Source organism: Sarcophilus harrisii, chromosome 1 (genome assembly GCF_902635505.1).
Source record: "Sarcophilus harrisii chromosome 1, mSarHar1.11, whole genome shotgun sequence".
NCBI classification, from domain to species: domain Eukaryota; kingdom Metazoa; phylum Chordata; class Mammalia; order Dasyuromorphia; family Dasyuridae; genus Sarcophilus; species Sarcophilus harrisii.
In genome coordinates, this window is record NC_045426.1 from 233,161,023 (window position 1) to 233,185,690 (window position 24,668).

General features: G+C 37.0%; 1 protein-coding gene across 5 annotated transcripts in view; it reads right to left on the reverse strand.

Annotated features, from left to right (window-relative positions):
* Positions 1–24,668, reverse strand: part of TOM1L2 (target of myb1 like 2 membrane trafficking protein) — a 181,669-nt gene that overhangs the window by 96,551 nt on the left and 60,450 nt on the right. For all 5 annotated transcript variants that reach the window (XM_031938502.1, XM_031938484.1, XM_031938490.1 and 2 more), the window contains exon 4: positions 21,226–21,375. In XM_031938502.1, coding sequence (XP_031794362.1) covers positions 21,226–21,375 — 150 coding nt within the window. The remainder of the gene's footprint in view (positions 1–21,225; positions 21,376–24,668) is intronic.

Below are 24,668 nucleotides of genomic sequence, written 5' to 3' on the forward strand. Positions count from 1 at the left end.
AGGGGAAAGGACCTGTATTTGTAAAATTTCTGGCAGCCTTTTGATGCTGAAACTGGAAAATGCATGGATGCCCATCAATTGGAGAAAATTTGAGTAAATTGGTATATAGTTTTATGGAAATTATTTTCTGTGAAATAAGCAGGATGATAAAGAGGCTTGGGGCTTTTTGTTTATTTCTCTTCTTTAAAATAATAATAATAGTTCTCTCTAGGAGAAAGCAGGTTTCTACGGGAGGTTTTTCTGGAGGCAGCCTTAGTTTCAGTTACAAGTAAATAATTACTACAAAATTGCAGCCAGCTGATAAAAGTTCAGATCTTTTATTGTGTCCTTCAATATAGCCCAGTTAGCTCAGGCCTATCTCTCGGCTTAGTTCCAAGAGCTCTTGCAGCTTTGTCCTTGGCTTCTGCCTCTGCTTTCTTCAGCCTCCAGCCAGCACCAAGTTGGAAGATGCAATGAATCTCTCTTGCCTCGAAGATAGGGCTTGTGGGCTTCCTCCCAGAGTACTCCTCTCCGACCCCAGTCAATGTTCTGGAGAAATTCTTTCAAGCTCTAAGAGCTTCCTGTCTATATATGATCTCCCAAAGGTTAACTCCTCCTTCTGGAGGCAGGGCTTAAGGGAGGTGTAAATCTGATAGCTCATACGAAACCTGAAATCTCTCAAACTAAACCTGAAATCTCCCAAACATGTGAACTCCATTGAGTACTTAAATATTTCTTGCTTCTATGAGCTCTCTAAAGGTGTGAACACAAGCATCATTTCTATCAGTTGTACTTAGTACCTTGTTTCAAGTTCTAGCCCAAAATATCTCCTTCTAAGATCAAATCAATTATACTGAACCGTGCTAAATTAGATAATTATTGTCACTATCAAGTCTAATGGCTTAACAATTTGTAAAGATTCCAACATTATATGAACTGATGCTAAGTGAAATGAGCAGAATCAGGAGATCATTATACACTTCAACAACGATACTGTGTAAGAACTTATTCTCTCTCTCTTTTTTTTTAATAGCCTTTTATTTACAAGTTATATGTATGGGTAACTTTACAGCATTGACAACTGCCAAACCTCTTGTTCCAAATTTTCCCCTCCTCTCCCCACCCCCTCCCCCAGATGGCAGGATGACCAGTAGATGTTAAATATATTAAAATATAAATTAGATACACAATAAGTATACATGACCAAACCGTTATTTTGCTGTACAAAAAGAATCAGACTCTGAAATATTGTACAATTATCCTGTGAAGGAAATCAGAAATGCAGGTGGGCAAAAATATAGGGAATGGGAATTCAATGTAATGGTTTTTAGTCATCTCCCAGAGTTCTTTCGTTGAGCGTAGCTGGTTCAATTCATTACTGCTCCATTGGAAATGATTTGGTTGATCTCATTGCTGAGGATGGCCAGGTCCATCAGAATTGGTCATCATATAGTATTGTTGTTGAAGTATATAATGAATGAGGATGTATTCTGATGGAAGTGGATTTCTTCGACAAAGAGAAGATCTAACTCAGTTTCAATTGATCAACGATGGACAAAAGCAGCTACACCCAAAGAAAGAACACTGGGAAATGAGTCTAAACTGTTTGCATTTTTGTTTTTCTTCCTGGGTTATTTTTACCTTCTGAATCCAATTCTTCCTGTGCAAGAAGAGAACTGTTCAGTTTTGCACACATATATTGTATCTAGGATATACTGTGACATATTTAACATGTATAGGACTACCTGCCATCTGGGGGAGGGGGTGGGGGAAGGGAGGGGAAAAGTCGGAACAGAAGTGAGTGCAAGGGATAATGTTATAAAATTATAAAATATTACCCAGGCATGGGTTCTGTCACTAAAAAGTTATAATTAAAAAACAAACAAAACCAAAATAACGTATCTATGCTTAAGCTAGGATTGGTTGAATTTGCTATTAGAGATAAAATCTCTTGAGACTGTAAACTGATATTCTTTTGAATTCTTGTAATGCTGGAGAAACTGAGGCAGGAGAGAGATTAGAGAGTTCTCAATATTTTATTAATTGGAGAGTATAATTGACTGGACAGGACTCTCTTTTCAAATTATCCAGTCAGACAGAGATAAAGATATACTGGGACCACAGAATCCACGTTGGTCCCAGGGCTGGGGAGACTGTCATCTCAAAGAATCCAGCCAGATAGAGATAAAGATATACTGGGACCAAGGAAACCATGTTGGTCCCAGGGCTGGAATCCAGCAATCAATAGGAGTTGCCCAATTCCTTAAATACCCCTAAAAACAAAGAACCAAGAAGCACGGGAAAACTTCTGTCAGGTTGGGGGAGACCATAAATCCTAAAAGCCCAGAGACAGGATGTCTGAATACCCAGAGATAAAGATGTCAGTGAGGTCTGGAGGGATATTGTAAATTCTTGAGGACAGGAGGTCTGCTCTTCTTGTTTATCTTGCTAGCAATTTATAACCTTAGGGTAAACGGTTCCCAATCTTAATGGACCAGAGTGGGTTTTTACGACTAAGGGGATTGACAGAACAGCTAAGGAAACTGAGACAAAGGAAACTAGTTCAGGGAAACCGAGTCAGAACAGTTAAAGAGAACTATGGCATAACATTCTGAATTTGATTGCCTGATCATTAAGTTAATAGCCTATCATTTCAAGAGAAATGCCATAAATAATTCAGAGAATGCCTTCCTAAAATGTCTAAGTGGACGACTTAACTGGACAAAAGCTAGAAGGACACAACCTTAGCCTCTGATTAAGGTGAGATCTTTCTAACTCAGTTTCCCAGTTCTGTTTCTTAGTTTCCCTCCTGATTATTTCTGAGTCTAGCTAATTATTACTGCATGATCAGCTATCAAACAGATCTAAGCCTTATCCCGTCATGTATATGCTCTCAGGTTGAAATCTGAAGGACCTGTTTTGATGCTATTATAATTATATTCCTGCTTTTTCCTCTTATAATAAATTTCTATATTCAGAACAAATGGTCAGTAGAAGCCATGAGCCCAATACAAGTATCTCAGGGGACAGAATAATGGTTTTCTAACTCAGATCTTAAAGATGCTTGCCTTTAAAAACCATTGTATAAAAGATTCAAAATTTCTTTTTGCTCTTGAAGGGGCAAATCCAGAGGAACATAACCTTCTACTAATGAACATGGCCAGTATGGGTTAGATGATATCTTGATCTGCAGCCCCACCAGAAAGGCTTCTCTGACTGCAGTCATACAAACTCTAAATTTCCAGTCCTCCTCTTCCACCCAGGGCTAAGAAGTTTTTTTATTTGTTTTTTGTTTAAAGACCCACATAGTCTTATCAGTTTGTTAAAACCCTGAAAGCTAAACTAATCTCATGCCCTGGATTTAGCCCTACCTAAAACTGAAGAAAGGTAGGATCAGGCCCTGGGGGCCTGATACTTAAAGACACTTCGTGGTTTGGGGCAACCCTCCAGTCTTACAGATAGTTGCTATAGCCCTTCTAATTGAGGAAGCCTTTAAGCTCACTTTAGGCCAACCATGAGAGGTTCTAACCCCTGCCCCCTTTTCTCCCCCCCCCCAGCCCACCCCCGGGGTTCAGAGCATTTTTGCTCTCAGAGAATTTTAGAATTGGGGGAAAGAATGAGAGAGAATGTCTATATTGACTCCAAATATGCTTTTTATATTTTGCACACTCATGGAGCTATATGGAAAGAAAAAGGACTTTTGACAGCAAAAATTCTCCTATTAAAAATATGCAAGGGAAACACACTTGCAGATTCAGCTGTCTGTGCTGCTACCTGTTTGCCCCTAAGCATGGCACCTTTAACTCCTTAGCTCCTCAACTCCTATACTCTTTCATAGCTATAAGGAATAAGCCCTTCGGAAAAGAAAGGGGTCACACCCTTTTTCCTGGGTGCTTTCAAATACCCTCAGGCCAGCTTCTAATCTCAGAGGCTAGTCAGTGGGAACTTCTTTTTGGCCTGCCCAGCTCTTTGCAGAGTGACAATGGCCCAGCCTTCACTTCTCAAATAACTCAAAAGATGGGTAAGGCACTTATTATTAGCGTTCTTTTTTTCTTGTTATTTTCCAACTTTTTCCATGTTTACCTTTAACTACATTCCGAGGATGAAAGTTTTGCTAATAATAAAAATATTTTCTCCAGCTCTCTCCAAGTCACTTTGTGGCTCCCGCCAGTGGGGAGGTAATTACTTAGTCTTTAGTCAGGCTAGAGAGCTCCATGGGCAATGCAAGTATTCAGGATTGTTGGGTGTCCCCTCAGTATCCTCAAGGCAAACCACATATGTGATCTGATACATTATTTGTAAAAGCTGCATTCTCAAATGTCACCATCCCCACTCTGGATGCCACCCATTTATACTAGCTATCTCCCTGCACAGCACCTCCCCCCACCTCCCTCCCCCCCCTCGGAATAACTTTAAACTATCTCCTGTTTTCTTTTCAGAAAAGATCTCTTGCCCACATAATAATTGTAGGATATCCATTACAAAATTATTCTAGCAAACTCACTCATGATACATCACCTTTCTTGAAGCTTCTCTATAACCTTCTGAGAACTAACATTCTGATTGATATAATGTCATGTAATTATAATTATCCTTGGGGATAACTAACTAGGAAGCTACTACAAAACCTAACTTCAGGTACCATCTGTGCATCTAAGGGATATCCTTTTCTTTGTAAAATGGGTTTTCAGTTCTACTTTGATGTTTCTGAGGAATACCTCTGACTGGAACCCTCCTCAACTTGTGAATCCTCTTTACTTGCTGCTTAACACCTTTTAAAATTATGGTGCTTGCACCCCAGGTCATCTGAGTGCTCTTTACTGTGTATAATGCCACTGGTTCGGAAGCTGTCCCCACCACTTCAAGGAGACAAAAGCAGGGGTTTGGGGAAAAACATTCTTTGGTATTTATCTTAGGAAAAGTTATTTGGATGAGAGGCATTCAAGATAGTCTCATCTTCTCCCCCAGCCTTCTTCTGGGTGGAGTTCCTGGCTATTGTTCCTACTAACTCCACTTTTAATTATTTTTGCTCATATTTGGTTGGCTCCTTCATTTTTAACCTACTTGTGAGATTTGTTTCCTCCAGGCTCCAAGTTATGAACTTCCAACTATTTGTTCATTCTGAATACCATTAGCTGACTGATTCTGTACCCAGGACCCCTTTGAATGCTGTTGCTGCCATCTGAACCTCACTAGGCACAGTGACAGATCTGCGCCTCTTATCAGTATGAAGCAGCTTCAGAAGATGATATCTGTCCCTTTGTCCCAAATGAATTTCGGGTATAAACTGCTTGAGATAGGAAAATGATGTTAAATGATTTTGTGGTCCCCTGATTTTAGGGGGGACTTCTAACAATAAGTCAGTAAATCCTAAATCTTCTGATTTTGGAATCTGCCTCCGGGACTTCCCATATTCCCAATCTAAGAATGTCTGATTTCGAATAGACCACTCCTCAATATTTATAATCTTGTCAGTGAGAACCAAATTCTGGAGACCCACGAGACCACTCCTCTCTTACCTCTGGGTCATAGCATTAGCTTATCAATGATAGAAAGTTGAATAAAATGTGTCTCTTTGCTTCGGTTTCCTTGCTAATTTTTTTTTTAGAATTCAGCCCACTTTGTTTTTCAACACTGACCTTTATGAAACGTTCTGTTCCAAATTTTTCCCCCCCCCCCCCCCCCCTAGATGGCAGATAGTCCAATACATGTTAAATATGCTAAATTATATGTTAAATCCATTATATGTAAACATATTTATACAATATGTTGCTGCACAAGAAAAATTGGATCTAGAAATAATAAAAAAAAAGCTGAGAAGGAAAACAAAAATGCAAGCATATAATAACAGAAAGAGTGAAAATGCCATGTTGTGATCCATTCCCAGTTCCCATAGTCCTCTTTTGGGTGTAGATGGCTCTCTTCATTACTGGACAATTGGAACTGGTTTGAATCAACTCATTGTTGAAGAGAGCCATGTCCATCAGAATTGATCATTGTATAGTCTTATTGTTGCCATATATAATGATCTCCTGGTTGTGCTCATTTTACTTAGCATCAGTTCATGTAAGTTTCTCCAGGCCTCTCTAAAATCATCCTGTTGGTCATTTCTTACAGAACAGTAATAGTCCATAACATTCATATACCATAACTTGTTCAGCCATTCTCCTACTGATGGGCATCCACTCAGTTTCCAGTTTCTTGCCACTACAAAAAGGGCTGCCACAAACATTTTTGCACATGTGGGTCCCTTTCCTTCCTTTAAGATCTCTTTGGGATATAAGCCCAGTAGCAACACTGCTGGGTCAAAGAGTATGCATAGTTTGATAACTTTTTGAGCATAATTCCAAATTGCTCTCCAGAATGGTTGGATTTGTTCGCAACTTCACCAAGAATGCATCAGTGTCCCAGTTTTCCCACATCCCCTCCAACAGTTATCATTATCTTTTCTTGTTATCTTAGCCAATCTGAGAGGTGTGTAGTGGTATCTCAAGAGTTGTCTTAATTTGCATTTCTCTGATCAGTAGTAATTTAGAGCATTTTTTCATATGATTAGAAATAGTTTCAATTTCTTGATCTAAAAATTGTTTGTTCATATCCTTTGACCATTGCTCAATTGGAGAATGGTTTGATTTCTTATAAATTTGAGTCAATTCTCTATATATTTTGGAAATGATTCAGCCCACTTTGTAATGGCAATTCAATTACAATAAACTTGGAACCTTGACAATGGTTTCAAGCTTGCAAAGTCTTTTGAGACACCTAGTGACACCAGTCTGTGACCCCAAACTTTTGGGGTCCCTTTCCCAACCTCAACACTTTGTTCTCAAAGAGGAACAAAATTACATCACTATGATAGAATTAAATTCACATTGGACTGTGGCTGATCAGACCAATATGAGCTTGGAATGCTCTGGCACAAATTGGACACAAATAGTCTTAAATATTTAGGATGGATTCTCTAACTTTGCATCTCACATTTCTTCTCAACTAATTCAATTTTGCTTTGCTCATATAATACAGAATCTTCTCTGATGAGGACATACCATGCTGGATAAGCCTGTGTCTCCCATGGCATATAATCAATTTTAAAGTTCTTAAGAGAGACCTTGAGATTATCTTTGTATTGCTTTTTCTGACAACCTTGTTGTTGTCCTATGGTATATGAATGTGATGGAGTACTATTGTGGTATAAGGAAGTATGAAGGGGGTAGTTTCAGAAAAACCTGGGAAAGCTTGTATGAATTGATGTAAAATGAAGTGAGCAGAACCAGGACAACGATAACAACACCATAAAGACAATGAGCTTTGAAAGACTTAGGAGCTCTATCACAATGACCAATTTGAATTCCAAGACTCCTGATAAAACATACTACCTGCCTCCTGTAAGAGAGCTGAGGGATTCAAGAACACAGGCTAAAACATTTTCTTTTCCTTTTTTTTTCTTTCAGTCATGACTAATGCAAGAATTTGTTTTGCATGACTATACGTATTTGAAATGGAATTTGGTTTTCTTGCCTTCACAGTGGGTGAGGAAAGGGAAAGAGGAAGAGAGATAATTTAGAATTAAAAATAAAATAAAAGTGAAATTTTTTAAAAACTACTGTATTTAACACAGTTCACTGGCAATCTTTCAGGGAACAGTTTTAGGAAAGAAGTGGCACTGGAAGCCATATTGCCAAAAGCTGAGAAGAGAAGGTGTGGTAATGAAGTAAAGGCAGAGAATACATAAGACTCTTTCTAGAAGTTTAACAGTGAAAGGGAAGAAAGATTATAGGACAACAGCCTGAAGTGATGGAATCCTCCAGGGAAAATTTGTAAAGATAAAAGAGATCTGAACTTGTAAGCAGCAGCAGGAGTCAGAAGATGGAAAGAGACACACACAGAGTCAGAAAGACAGAAATAAGGACAGAAGGAGACAAGCTCAGAGGCAAAAACAGATAGAAAAAGATAGAGACAAGACAGAGAAACACAGAGAAAGAGTATGTCACTTATTAGACCCAGTGAGATGCAATACAATGAGAACTTGGAGCTGAAAAACCATTTAAATGATTAAGTTTGAAGGAGAAACAACTAGGTAAGAAACATGATGTTGAGTGCAGCTTTCTGGTTTTTTTGTTCTTTAGATACCCTCATGATCTCTGGGTGGAAATAGCCCTCAGGGAGCTCAGATTCTATCAGGTAAGACAAGCCATGCTGGTATATTCTTGTAGTTTTAATACTCTGGTGAAAGATATTTTTTCTTATTAGTTTAGCACAGTACCTGGCACATAGTAGGAGCGAATTAATCAATAATTAACACTTATTGACTGACATCTTCATTTGCCTGCCTTCTACCAGCCTGGCTTAATTCTGGTAGGTATAGCTCATTGTGGTGCCCACCACAATCTACTCCAATGCCTGCTGATTGTTTGGTACTAGTGAGAGATACGTGACAGTTATAGTGGCCCTGCCTGAACAGAAGTGGCAGCCTCTGTAACAGGTAATGCAGGAATTCCATCATGAGATAGAATGTGCTTGATGTGCCTGTCCTGAACAATCTCATCATGGAGTCAACTTGAGGACTTCTGTATCTCAGTCTTCCATTCTGCCCCAAAATTCTGTCTGGAAACATTGTGATAAAAGCAGTTCATCATTTTCTTTTTTGACTTGTGGCTTCCCAAAGTCCAAAGAAACATATCAGGAGTACTGAGGCTGGAAGACCAAACTACTCTACCTCTTTCAGCTCCTCTAGGTTATGAACACATAGCTAGAAGTCAATTTAGTTCATTCTGTGACATCATCTTAGCCTGTACTACAGTACTGACTACAGTAAGGCCTTGAAGAAGGACAGCAGGCTTTTGCATCACAAACCCCCTCTCATCCAGGGGTTTGGCATGATTAACAGCTACACAAGGTCTTTCCTTGTTTCCACTACAAATTGTCCCCTTGGCTAGTGATACATGATTATATGAATAATCCAGATTGATTATTCCCTCTCCCACTCCTAATTTTTAGGAAGCTAATTTTGAGATGGGAAGAGTCCAAACAACTTCATGGCTAGATCAACTTTAAAGCTGAGCAATATTTTATGAGTTTTACCCAGGGCAATAATATCTAACTTCAGGACTGTCACATTCAATTGCCTCCATTGTGAAATATTTTAGAATGAAAAGTATTATATGGTGTAATCCTTATTTTGAATCCCTCTTCCACATTCTCATTTGGGACACTATCACTAAACAGCTAAGTTGGAAACAATCCAGTTAGGGCTATGTTCCAGCTGCTCAGGACTGTAACTGAGTATTTTTTTTAAGGTATTCAGTCCAGCAGGTCAATCCTGGAAATGAGATATGAAATTGGCACTTAAGCAGCTCATTCCAGTGTTAGTTAGATGAAGCTGGCACCTTGGGATGATGGGTTAAGTGAAATTTCCAAGTGATGTGGTGTGACTATGACTGGTCTTGTATTTCTTTAGCTAGGAAGCTGGTGCATTGGTTGGAGGCAATGATTCCAGAGTACCCAAATGGGAGTTTGGCCATTTTAGTTAAGGCTAGATCTAATAGCAGCCACTGCTGCATTCTGCAGGGGCACAGCAGTTGTGCATTCTGAGAAGGGATCCATTGCTATGAGAGCGTATTTCCTTCCTATTGGGAGGGAGATGACAAAGACAATCTATTTGCCAGGACCAAGTACTCTGCATTTTCAAGGAAATGTGTCCATAGGTCATCTATAATGTGACCCAGAAGTTCTATCATAACCTGGTTGTATGTCCATGGTGCTCTTTGTGGACCAAAAAGGGAGGGAAGAGTCAGGTGAGGGTTTCAATAGCTGTACTCCATTGAGCTGAGGTTTATAACCAGTTCTGTGGTTCTAGTGTGCCTGACATGGAAAGTGAGCTGATCTATCAACTATAGGTTTCAGGCTCACACTAGAAATTCACACCCATTATCTACATATCTACATAGTAGTGGAAGCCAATGTTAACCCTTTCTAGAGTTCACATTCTGGAATTATGGAGGGAAGTTCAAAACACTGCAGCGAATGACTATAATATACTGCATTTCTTCCCAGGTAAAAGGGAACTTGCTATAACAAGTATTGAGAATAATGTCTTCTTCAAGTTGGTCATTCCATACCATTTCCTGACTGACTGCCTATGATATTCCGTCCATTCTTTATGTAATATCTGGAAAGTCCACAGAGATAGGTTATGATAATACTCACTAAATGACAACTAGTTCACTGGTTTCCAGTGGTCTTCTGCATTAGACTCACAGGGATAGTAAGCAGAGAGGTGGTACAGATTACAATACCAGTCTCTTATATTTCTAAAAACTGGAACAGATATTTCTCTTATCTTCCTGATATTCTATTATTATTTAGTACTAGTGACCAAGGTTGTTGGGACAGCTCCAAATGTTTCCATTTTGACCAGTCCACTAGTATAATCCATATGGATTATACAATCAATCACAATTATAAAATCAGCTCCCCAGTGCCTAAATATGTTTATGCCTATAATACATTTGGTCTAGGAAACAATGCCACCGTGATATGTATCAGGGGAGGCTGTACTACCATGATCTAAGTACTGACCTTTATAAATCAATGGGTTTTTCTTTTCTTTTCTTTCTTTCTTTTCTTTTTTTTTTTTTTTTTTTTTTGGCCAACTTTGATTTTCCTGGTATTTTGGTGACTTGGGAACCCATATCAAGTAGGGTCTAGAATACCTATTCTCCTTCCTCATCCCAATTTACTACCTTCTTATACATGTAACCTGTTGTTCCCAAGTGGCTCTGGGACCACTCTTTTTAAAGAATTCATGCTTGAAGGTCTAGAAATCTAAGTGCAGGAGTTGGGTGGTAGAGATGGAGGTCTCTGAAAATCCCCATTATTGAGTTGAGGGGAGGTGCTTAGTGATTTCCTGTCTAGCTTTTCCTTTAGCATCCCATATTTGAGAAATCAGATCCAAAATTCCCTTCAGAAGAAACTCTTTCCTCTCCCTTTTCTGATGATTTTTTTTCCCCATACATTTCCTCACTTCCCAACTCCACCTTTCCACTATACCAATACTACATTACTTCCTTCTCCTAGGTCCCAAACCTAGGCTGGACGAACATATTCAGAAAAGCAATGATCTAGTAATAAAAGTCCTTGAGTCATCAGAAAGATGGGTTACCAGGACAATAGTGCTTCAGTTAATAAATCTCTTCAGCTGTAAATGGGAAGTTAATAGAATGTTAGGGTTGAGTAGCAGACAGTTCATATAGTTCACTAATTAATCCTTCCTTTAGATCTGATGAGAAATTCCATTTTGTGAGCCTTTGTAACTTTTAATCCCATCCTTCTCAATCAACTGAAACATGGAAGTGGTTCCCACTGGATTCCAAATGTTAACTAATGCAAGCTGACTTGCATTACTTGAGTTACAGGATCATCAAATAGTACATTTCTTTGAAATCCTGTTTATTTAGAGCAGTTCTTAAGTTGGGTTTATGGATCTCAAAGGAGTCCGTAGAGAAAGGGGCCTAAGACTTTGGATGGAAAGGAATTATATTTTTATTTTCACTAACCTCTAAATGAAATTTAGTATTTCCTTCAGTTTTGAACATAGGAAACCATAGTAGTGTTTCACCAAAGTGTCCAAAGGGTTCATGACACAAAAAAGTTTCATCAGAACTCTTGCACATATCATGTATTCCCAATAGCCAGATAGGGACATTACATTTGTATGGCACTGATTCAGCAGTGTATTGAAAAACTTCTTGTACTTGCATTGGGTTCTGCCCCTATCCCTAGGTCATCTAGTTACTATAACTGTCCAAGCCTGTGCTGAGAGTTTACACAATGTTTATCTGATCCTCTTCTCTATTTCCCCTCTTCAGGTCCAAAATGATTATGGGAAGCATTCCAAGAGTTCTGGGAAAATACTACGGCAAAAGACAAAAATCCAAATATACAGGAACTATCAGTCACTGTGTCAAATGCACAGGATTTGCATTTGGATACAAAAAATTAAATAAAATTCCTGCCTTCAAGAAGCTTACATTTTAATGGATATGTTATGTATAATTTGCATATTTATAGAGACAAACAAGATATATACAAAGTAAATACAAGATAACCTTAGAGGAGAGGGTACAATAGGTAAAGGGACTGGGAAAAGACTCCTGAAGTGGTTTTTAAGTTGAGTCTAAAAGGAAGTCAGATTTTCTAAGAGGAAGACAACACTTAAGATATGAGGAACAGTCAGTACAAAGGCATGGATATCAGAAATAGAACAAAGTTTTGTGTAAGAACCAGTAAAACGGCTAGTATAACCAGATCACAGAATGTGTGGAGGAGAGTAATGTGCAAAAAACTGGAAAGATAGGAAGAGGCTAGAATGCAAAGAGTTTTAAATGCCAAACAGAAGAGTTTGCCTTTGGTCTTAGAATCAATAGGAGCACTGGAGTTTACTTGAGCACAAAAGTCACATGATTAGATCAGGAAAATCATCTTGGCAACTATATGAAAGAATAGATTGGAGCTGGAAGGACTTGAGGCAAATAGGTCAATGAAGAGACAACTGCAATTTTCTGAAGTCCAGAAGTGATAAGGGCCTGATCTAGAGTGGGTAGCTTTATGACTAGAAAGAAAGGAATGGATATGAGAAATGTTATGGAGTCAACAGTTGCCAATATTTGGCAACTAATCATGTAAGTGGGATGAAGGGACAGTGAAGAACTGAGGATGTAAATAACGTTATAAACAATTGGAGACTAAGAGTATGGTGGTGGCCTAACAATAAAAGCAAAAATTAAGGAGGAGTGGCTTGGGGTGGAAATGCCTTCAGTTTTTTCTTTAATCTGATCTGAAATGTTTATTAACTAGTTCAAGATGTGTAACTGGACTAGGGCTAGAGGTATAGGTCTATGAGTCTCCTTGAATCCATATTCACTGATTAAGAACCCTGGGGCATAGCTGTAATTTCTGAGCCTGACATAGATGAAAAGTAACAAAAGAGATAGAGCAGTAAAACAAGTGGCACGAAAATCAAGAACAGATTGGAGGAAGTTTACAAAAGGAGAGGATGGTAAACAGTGTCCAACGTTGCAGAGAGGTCAAGAAAGATGAAAACTGAAAAGCGATTAGATTTGGTCATTAGAAAACATTGGTAACTTTGGAGAGAGTAATTTCAGTTGAATGAAGTTGGGGAGAATGTGGGAAAATGTTAAGGCATGAGGAATAATCAGCACAAAGGCATGGATATCAGAGTTGTGAACTGATCCAAATATTCTGGAGAGAGTAATTTGGAACTATGACCAAAGGGCTATAAAACTGTGCATATCCTTTGCTCCAGCAGTGTCTCTACTGGGTCTATATCCCAAAGAGATCATAAAAAGGGGAAAAGAACCCATATGTGCAAAAACATTTGTGGCAGCCCTTTTTGTAATGGCAAGGAACTGGAAACTGAGTGGATGTTCATTAGTTGGGGAACAACTGAATAAGTTATGGCATATCAATATAATGGAATATTTTTGTTCTATAAGAAATGCTCAGCAGAATGATTTCAGAAAGGCCTTGAATGACTTACATGAACTGATGCTAAGGGAAGTGAATAAAACCAAATGGACACTGTACACTTGGATCTTTTCAACAATGAGATGATTTAGGCTAATTCCAATAGACTGGTGAGACAGAGAGCCATCTGCATCTGAAAAGAGGACTATGGGGATTGATTGTGGATAACAACAATGTTGATCTTTTTTGTTGTAGTTGTTGTTTGCTTGTTTTTTCTTTTTGATCTGATTTTTCTTATACAGCATGATAAATGTGTAAATATGCTTGTTGTGTAGGGGAAGAATTGCTAGAAAGGAAGGGAGTAAAATTTGGAACACGAGGTTTGCAGGGGTAAAAGTTGAAAACTACCTTTGAATGTGTTTTGAAAAATAAAAGGCTGTGATGTTCTCTTCCTTTTTTATAATATATGATAGTTCTCTGGGAGCAGGTTTCTCGGGGAGATTTTCTGGAGGCAGCCTTAGTTTCAGTTCAGAGTAATAATCACCTCAAATGCAGCCAGCTGATAAAATCCAAACATTTATTTTCTTCTTCCAAGTCTTATCTCTTTCCTTGGGCCCGGTTAGCTTTTTTAGAGGCTACTCTCTGCTTGGTTCCAAGAGCTCTTGCAGCTTGTCTTTTTTTTTTTTTTTTTTTTTTAATAATAATTTTTTATTGACAGAACTCATGCCAGGGTAATTTTTTACAACATTATCCCTTGCACTCATTTCTGTTACGATTTTTCCCCTCTCTCCCTCCACTCCCTCCCCGAGATGGCAAGCAGTCCTACATACGTTAAATATGTCATAGTATATCCTAGATTCAATATATGTGTGCAGAACCGAACAGTTCTCTTGTTGCACAGGGAGAATTGGATTCAGAAGGTAGAAATAACCCAGGAAGAAAAACAAAAATGCAAACAGTTTACATTCATTTCCCAGTGTTCTTTCTTTGGGTGTAGCCGCTTCTGTCCATCATTGAACAATTGAAACTGAGTTAGGTCTCTTTGTCAAAGAAATCCATTTCCATCAGAATACATCTTCATACAGTATCGTTGTTGAAATATATAATGATCTCCCGGTTCTGCTCATTTCACTCAGCATCAGTTCATGGAAGTCTCTCCGAGCCTCTCTGTATTCATCCTGCTGGTCATTTCTTATAGAACAATAATATTCCATAACATTCATATACTACAATTTATTCAGCCATTCTCCAATTGATGGGCATCTACTCAGTTTCCAGTTTCTGGACACTACAAACAGGGCTGCCACAAACATTTTGGCACATAGAGGTCCCTTTTCCTTCTTTAGTATCTCTTTGGGGTATAAGTCCAGTAGAAACACTACTAAAAAGGGTATGCACAGTTTGATAAATTTTGGGGCATAATTCCAGATTTGCAGCTTGTCTTTGTGCTCTTCCAGTTTGTGCCTCTAGCTCAACTCCAACTCCTGGCAATATTCTGAACTGACTCTGACTGACTGACTGAAGCTCTTTTTATGCTCTCTCAAAGGTTGGCTCCTCCTCTGAGAGTGGGATTATGGGAGGTGTGAATTCACAAAGTTACAAAGTTAACTTTGTGTATCTCCTGTATTTGTGAACTCCAATGTGTGAGCTCTCATGTGTAAACTCTTTTTTTTTTTTTATATTTTTTTTATTTTTTTATTTTTTTTATTTAATAGCCTTTAATTTACAGGATATATACATGGGTAACTTTACAGCATTAACAATTGCCAAACCTCTTGTTCCAATTTTTCACCTCTTACCCCCCCACCCCCTCCCCTAGATGGCAGGATGACCAGTAGATGTTAAATATATTAAAATATAAATTAGATACACAATAAGTATACATGACCAAAACGTTATTTTGCTGTACAAAAAGAATCAGACTCTGAAATATTGTACAATTAGCTTGTGAAGGAAATCAAAAATGCAGGTGTGCATAAATATAGGGATTGGGAATTCAATGTAATGGTTTTTAGTCATCTCCCAGAGTTCTTTTTCTGGGCATAGCTAGTTCAGTTCATTACTGCTCCATTAGAAATGATTTGGTTGATCTCGTTGCTGAGGATGGCCTGATCCATCAGGACTGGTCATCATCTAGTATTGTTGTTGAAGTATATAATGATCTCCTGGTCCTGCTCATTTCCATGTGTAAACTCTTAAAGGTGAAAACCCAAGCACACAAGCATTGCTTCCATTAATTCCACTTAGTACCTTATTTCAAGTTCTGGCCCATAACATCTCCTTGTAGGATCAGATCAATCATACTGAACCATGCTAAATTAGATAATTGTCTCTATCAATTCTAATGATTTAACACTTTGTAAGGATTCCAACACAAGGCTATTATTATTAAAAAAAAAAAAAAAAAAAAGGAGAGTGAGAGAGAGTATAAGTATAAGCAGCTTTTCCAAGGAGTTTTGCTAAGAAGGAAAGTAGATATAGAGTAGATATCAATTAAGAATTGAAGGATCTAGTGAAAACTTTTTAAAGATAAGGGAGACTTGCAAATGTTTATAGGGAGCAGAAAAAGAACTAGGAGGGAAAGAAGAAGAGAGAAGAGAAGGGAGGGAGGACACAGAGAAAGAGAGAGAGAGAGAGAGAGCACAATTTGATAGAGAAGGCAGGAGGGAAAGACCAAGAATACACACAGAAATATTGGCTTTTGAAATGAAAAATGCCACTCATTATCAGCAACTAGAATAAAATATATGGTAGGGGATAAATGTGAAAGAATATCTGACTGGGAGAATAGAACTCATAATGAATGGCCTTTATTTTTTTTGATGAAAAATGACTTGACCCAAGAGGATAGGAGAAGGGTTGCTGTGGGAAATTTGAGGAGAGAAAAGTTTGGAATAGCTTCTTTAGTAGTAGATTAGGGAATAAAGTGCAGGAAAAGTAAAGGGATTATCATGCTGCAGCGTTAGACCAGTTAAGATTAGTGATCTGAATGAATATGATTATGTGATTTTTCTCTTTTTTCAGCAGCATTTGAGTAGGAGTGAAGCAAGAGGATGGCGGGAGAAATCCCATGTTAGTTTGGTAAGGTATGAGCAGCAATGATGGAGAAGAGAGGACAGTGTAGCAGTAAACTGGTTCACCAAAGGGTTGAAATGAATAAAAAAGAAACTTAGGGATGAAGGTTAGGTAAAAACATTAAGAGGTGGAAGGAGTAGACATCCTGCTAAGAATGAAGAATAGGATTATGACTCATAAAACATAAGGACAGGTGATAAATTGATAGCAAATTAAGATCAGATAGAAAAATTTCAAAGTTCATTAATATGAAAGTAGAACTCTTGTTGGTAATGGCAAGATTAGTGGGGGTACTCTGAGTTCTTAGGCAGAGGGGATTATGAGAACTGAGTAGTTTGAGGAACCAGAAAGTTATGGTATTTGTTCAGTCATTTTTTCAATCGTGCAACTACGTGACCATTTCCTTTTCCAGATCATTTTACAGATGAGAAAGCTGAGCCTAATACAGTTAAGTGATTTGCCTAGAATCACATAGCTAAAAAGTGTCTATGGCTGGATTTGAACTCAGAGAGCCATTCTATTCACTGCTCCACCTGCTAGCACTTGGGCTTTGTATATCTATGCTGAAATCTCCCAATATGAGAGCAAGAAATAGGATGGAAAGGGAACATTGAACTCATTCAGAAACATTCTGGGGATTGGTAGATTAGAAGGCTACAGAGTGGGTAATAAATTTGGATAGTGGGGAAATTGCTGAATGACAGCAGTAGAAGGAGAAACTGAAAATGCCAATAGAGAGTATTTTGACAGACAGAGAATGTAACACAGAAATGAAGAGACAGATATGGACATGCAGAAAAAGCTACAGAGAGGGTAAGTTCCTGGAAAAGATAAGAAAGGACAGGATCAAGGGAAAGAGCCACCTTTCACACCTTCTTATCACAAGTCCGAAATGTCAGTTTGTTAAATGTAGGTTGTAACACTATACCCAGGTAGGTTCATTAAATACATCTTAGAAAATATGAACAAACAACTTTTAAAAGAATGGCAAACAACTGGGGCACCTAGCTGCCATACCCTTTGACCCATAAATCACACTGTCTCACATAACCTAAGGAGGTCAGTGTCAGAAAGAAAGAACCCAGAAAATACCAAAATACCTATAGTTAAGATTCTTTATATTAGCTAAGAACTAGAAACAAAAATAAAAAGTGACTTGTGAATGGCTAAACAAGTTGTAATATATTAATATGATAGGATATTAGTGTGTTTTAAGAAATGATGAATAGAATAATTATGGGAAGACATAAAACTATGCAAAGTAAAACTAGAAAAACTATAAGATATATATATATATATGGAGAGAGAGAGAGAGAGAGAGAGAAAGAGAGAGAGAGAAAGAGAGAGAGAGGAAGAGAAAGAGAGAGAGCAAGAATAACATGAAATGTAAACTGAAAAACCTATTATTAAAAAAATTTGAATGTTACAAAAATATAATAATAAAGTTTGGCCCAAATAAGAGATAAGGATCCCTACTCCTTTCTTACAGAGGTGGAAGACCACAGATATGGAATGAGGTAAATGTCAGACATTTTTGTTTTGGTTTGTTTTGCTGGTTTGTTTTCCTCAGTTTTTTTTTTTTTTTTTTTTTTTTTAATTCTATGTATAGGAATCATATTTGGGAGAGGAGGAGAAAGATTATATTGAGAAATATAGATGATATAAAATAATAATACTTTAAAAATGAAAAAACAATGTTGTTTTTAGGCATTTTGCAGATCATAAATCCTATGTTAGATCAGACCACATATAATGTCTCACTTCCCAACTCTACCTTCCCACTATACCAATCCTATGTTAGATCAGATACATACAGCTTTCCTCAATTCTGCCTGACAGAGGTCCTTCCTCACAGATTCACAGCTCAATTACTACCTTCTAGATGAAACCTTTTCTGATTTCCCCAAATCCTAGTGCTGTACTCCCTTATTACTTTGCATTTACATGCCATTATCCTGTACATACTTATACACATATATGTTGTCTCCTCCTTAAGAACAGGAGCTATTTCATTTTTATCTTCGTATCCCTAGCACTCAGCAATCCCTGGCATACAGTGATAATTAATAAATACTTGTAGATTCATTTTTTGCCTTCCAGTTTGGGCCTCAAGAGTGTTTCCCTAGAGGGGAAGCAAGGTAATAGCTCTCCATGAGGCCCTTCAAACACGAAAGGTCAGAAATGTATACTGAAATGTCTTCATAACTCAGCTAAAGTACCATGTCTTACATAAAATCTTTCCCAAGGACCCAGAGGACAGAGAGCAATTATTATTTGTATCACTAGGATGGCACTGAATATAGGCTACCCTGTACTATTACCTATCTTTTAGTCTCTGTTCTATCTCCTCAGAATGACTCTAAGTGCCCAAAAACAGCGATCATCTCTCTCAACAGCTGGTCATCAGAGCCCCTTATGCTATGTTTTCCATGTGGTAAGCATTCAGTATACATTGAGCTTATGATAAATAACTTCTTTGGCTCAAGCATTCTAAGTTTATCAAAACCATTCCTGATCCTAGGTATACCAGCAATCTCTATAACCAGATATTTCTTATCCACTATTTAAAGTTATATGGCTGGGTTTTTTTTGGAGGGGGGTGGGCAGATTCTAAATATACTTCCTTTAAGTTTCAGAGTGATGGGAGAGGATAGACCTGCACACAGATCTATGTTTACCTTATCCATTTCCTTCAGAATTTTAGGATTCATTTATCCTGCAAGTGGCACATTACTAGATATCATAAAATAATAGGTCCCAAAGTAAGACAAGCCCCTGAACAAATGTCTATCCACTACCTTCATTTAAGAGATGAGGAACTGAGGCTTGGAAGGGGAACATCAGAATTGGAAATGGAATTATCCAAGGTCATAAAGCTCCTGAGTGACTCAGCAACAGCAAAAATAAAACCAAAAAAAGAGTCCCTTTCTTTAGCAGCTTAACAATTTCGTTGGGAAAACAGATGTCAGTTGTGTTCCCTACAAATTTCAGTCTTTATAGATGGGAAAAATCTAATCATTTTTAGTTTATCTTAAAGCAAATCACTTCATTGTTTTAATCATCTTATTTACTCATGGTAAGCAAAAACCTTATCATGAAAGTAAAAATCTACCATTTCTTAAATTCTCCAGGCGCTGTGCCATTTAGTTTGAAAGCAAGATTAATCAACTGTACTTGGTAATCTCTGCCTTTTTTCTGAAACAAATATAATGCATATTTGTCATTATGAGTAATATCAGCCACCTCAAGAAAAATTTTGCTAGATGTCATATTGATACCAACTTGACATCAGATTGTATTTAATTCTTAGGGAGATTGCATTAGTAACTAATGTTATGCCCTAGGATGAAAGATCCCAAGAAAAGCTCCAGTAGATCTTCCCTTTTCCAACAACCACATCTCTCTGTTTCACTTTACTCTGGTTTGTTTTATCCTTTGCATCTATAGTCTAAAAAGGAATAAATCATATACTTCTTGACTTTCTATAGACATATTGGGAAGACTTTCTAGTATAAGAAAAGTCCCCAGCATGAAGATTATATATCCTATTGCAATGTTGCAGTCTGCTCTGGAAACAACAGTTGAAGAGAGATCCCGACAAATTCCATAGGACAGTGAGAGGACTCACAACTATGACTAGAATAAGTAATAGCTGAAGGAATTACAAAAGTTAATTCCTAAAGTAAGGGGAAAACACATTTGAAGGGAAGCCATAAAGAAGAGAAAACCAAAGTTGGAAACAAACTGGAAAAAATCTTTGCATCAAACACTTATGTCTGACACAAAGTTTATAAATGACAGATTTATAGAGTTTAAGTCATTCTCTAACCAATAAGAGTGCCTAGCACATAGTATGTGCTTAATGCATATCAAACTGAATGCAGAAGATGCTTAATAAATGTTTGTTGACTGACTGATTTCTCAAAATCACATATGAGCAGGAAACGTCTGTGTCTTGGTCCAGTGTATTCTAGTATGAATCTCATAATTTGTATTTATTATTCATTTTCTTAATACTTTTAATTCCTACCTCTATGACAAACAGAATAGATCACATTTATAAAAGCAAGATTAACTAGCTTAGAAAAACCCTATTGCTGCTCTATGGCCTGATGTCAGAGACAGCTATGTGTAGGGTTGGCATGGCAATTTTCATAGGAAGGGCTTAGGGTAGGATTCTCCATTTTTATTTATTCAATTAGAGATACTTTTTATTTTCCTTAAGCCTTGAGACCAAGTGAGTGACAAAAGTAGAAATATTGTTTTTAGGGGATAAAATTTCTTGAACAAAGCAGGAGAGCCCCTACTCCCTGAAATTTACTGTTTCATAAGAATCTTGATAAAATTCAGAGATAAAGGACTGATGAGTGAGTCGGGTTTGGGGAAGGCTCTAGTGGCAACAAACTAAATTAATATTTTACAAGTTAAGTCAAGTTATTAGTTACTAAACTATATTTTGATATATTGATTTGGAACCCATTTAGAATATAACAGAATCAGTGTGTAAAAATATATTTTTGTAAGAACTTTAAAAAAAATCTTGAAATCTAAATGCATTTTCTTCTCCTATATATAATGGAAAAACATAACAAGCAATTCACAACTTGTCTCATGTTACCTTGCTCATCCAGAGGTGAGCAAAACTAAAATAGAAATTAAACACAGCCTAAATTAAACATAGCCTACCTGAATCAAAGCCAGTACTTTGTCCTGGACGATAGTAGGAGGATTGTTCTTAGGGGAGATGATTTTCACTAGAACACCATCTATGAAATCGCGATTTGCCACAAGGATGTGAAATCGATGGCCACAGTTCTTGACACATGTCTCCAGCACCTAATTTAGAAAAGAAAAGAGGCTACCAATAGGAGCAAATACCTGGGGCACATCTTTTGCTCCACTAATTAGGAAATTAGTTTGGTAACTTAAATACCAATTTAACACAATAGGGAACTAGTATTTTAATAAGATCAAAATGACCGATTTCCTCTTGAAAAACTAACCTTTCAACTCCTCTCTGGGCTTGGCCAATAAGACACCAGCTTCATCACAAGAAATGGATTCTGTGACAATCTGCATTAACTCTTGTAGGTGAGAGAGAGCATACACATCCAACTGCAATAAAAGCTAAAACTTTTTTTTTATTTTGAAAAAATGTTAACATTAATTTTTTTTTTTAAATTTTAGTTCCAAATTCTCTCTCTCCCTCTAGGAATCTCACCCATAGGTAAAGTGACCATTATTGTACTCATTATATGTGTGATGTCACATAAAACATTTCTGTATTAGCTATGTCTGGAGGAGGGGGAAGCAAGAAAAATCAAGTGAAAAAATATGCTTTAATCTGTAGTCAGAGTTCATCAATCCTCTCTCTAAAGGTATATTTTTCATCATTTGGAATTATCTTGGATCATTATATTGATCAGAGAAGCTAAATCTTGCACATGGAATAATTGTTACAACTGTAACAATCGCTGTTACTGTATACAATGTTCTCCTGGTTTTGCTCACTTTACTTTGTAACAATTCATATAAATCTTCCCAAATTTTTCTGAAACCATTCACCTTGTTGTTTCCAGAAATGAAAATTATATAAAGATACATTATTTGCTACAGACAAAGTGTATTTTTCAGAAAGGGATAACAGCTAGCATTAAGGTGTGAGATATTCCCAATACCGTCTATTCCTTTTTTTTCCTACCTAAATGGAACTTGAGGTTTAAACTAAGCATTGATATTAATAGGTCTTGGCATGGCACAGTTTTGAAAGGCTCTCAAATTTGCCTAAAGTCTCCATTGGGAAGGGAGGAAAAACTAGGAGTTTTGAAATATTCTCAACTACATACTAAGAGGGTTCCTTCATTTTGAAAACTGGGCAAAGTTAGAGGAAACTTATATAACTTAATTACTATATTTTATCCTTTTTCTCCTTAATTTAAAATCATTTTATTGACACCTTTTGTTTTTATATCACAGAGAATTCAACTCTGCCCCATCCTAGATCGAACCTTCTCTTATGACAAAGAAAAACAAAGCAAACACATGTATAATACTGACCACATCTGATAATAATATTCCATTGTGGTAGTCCCTCTTCTCTCTGCCATAGTTGGTGAAGCAGAGTACTCTGGGAGGAAAGTATGTTTTATTTTCTATTCTCTGGGAATTGATTTTTTAACTTGGACTTCTTTTTAGTAGTTTTTCCTCTACATTGCTATAGTCAGTATAAATTATTCTCTTGGTTTTCCTGTTTTCCCCTCCATTTCAATTGAAAGCAACATGGAAAAATTTGTGTTAATTATTCACATACATAATTTTAATACAATACTTTATTTAGTATATTTACTATACAACATTCTATTACATTTCTATACTGTAGGGGTGGTTTTTTTTTTGCCTTAAAAGTTTACTTTTAACTTAATAATCTAATGCCTTATGTAAATAAATAAATAAAATAGCCTAATAAATTGCTAAAATAAAAAAATAATAATATGTAACAGGGTTTTGAGTAGTAACATAAGTACAGATGCTACTAATAGTAGTTTCAGATATAAAAAGTACATTAACATGAGATAAGCCTGTTTTTTCTGGCTTATAATAACTCAGATGCTTCAGGGTTTCCATGGCTATTATTCATAACATGTGTATGTTATTTAGAATTAGGTTTCCTTTTAATGCAGCGCAGCTTTAAATTCTATAATTCTAGTCTGCTAGCTCCCCACTTAGAACCTGAAAAATTTGGCTTGAATGCCTCAGACCTCTTATTTTCAAAGAATTATTGAAAAAGGCTGAAAGACATTTGCTTTCCTTAATCAGTTAATTTATTTAACTGATGATGACTGAAAATCAATCAACACTACCAGTTTCGAGGGGGGGTTATTTTCATAAATGTTTTCCATTATCTTTGATAAATTTCTCACACTTGGGGACCTCACATTTAGGAATAAAGGAAAAGAAAGGGTGACTAGGAATTGATGTGAAGAACACAATCATTTTGTTTTCTAGGCCAGAAAGTTTCAAAGTCAATTTATCTATGTCTGTTTACCAGTAGCTCAGTTCCCAAAAATCCAAGTCAATTCAATTTGAAATTGAATGGTAAGTGCTATAGGATAAACCAGACCTGTTGCTACCCCTGAGAGAGAGATAAGAGAAAGATTTCCCTTGTATTTCTATATACCCAGTGCTTAGTACAGCATTTGGCACATAAAAAGCCTTAATAAAAAAGTTCACTTATACTCACTCATTTTCTCTCTCTCTGCCTTCTTCCCTCCCTCTCTCTTCTTTCCTCCTTCCTTTCCTCCCTTTCTTCATCTCTCCCTCTCTCCCTGTCTCTCTGCCTCTGTTTCTGGCGGTCTGTCTGTCTCTCTCTCAAACCTCTTTGAACACTAGAATAAGATCCTTTATGATTTTAAACATACTGTGATGTACTTACTCACAATAGATCTTGAAGCCTCAAGCCAGAAAATTTCCCCAAGTTTTATTAGATTAGAATGGGCTTGTTTAAGTGCAACAAGAACAATGTACAGCAATATTTGACTGGAAGACTCTGATTTGGCAACCATAATCTTTGTAATATATTTGAGAACCAGAAAGTAAACAAAAAATATTGAGCCTAAACTGAGATCCCCAAATTAATGCATTTCCCTCAAAAGATGGCTTTGTTTATTCTTAATTTTGCCATAATTTTAACAAGTTTTTTTTTTGGCTTCTCAGATGATTCAAATGAAATTGGAAGACATGACTACAACTAAACATACTGACAGTACAGATAAGTAACATTGAAGAAAAAGACAAAAAACAACCCATAAAAAGTAGATGTAAGCTTTTGAGAAACAACAGTTTAAAGCCACTTAGTATAGAAGTAAATGGAGCTGCACACACAAATAGAAGGGCATCATTAAACTGAAGTGCAGCATAGTAATTTTTCACTCGTATGGAATAACTTATTTCCTGATGACTTCAGATAAATAGAATGTTACTGTAATGGAATAATTGAGACTGAGCTCATTTGTCTCAGTGAATGTCACACAAACCCTGGATGAAATGTGAAAGGAAGGTTTTCTACTCCCAAACAGTTATCCAACATCATTAAAATCTCAATCTACTTGGAAGAGAAATACACAAAGGTC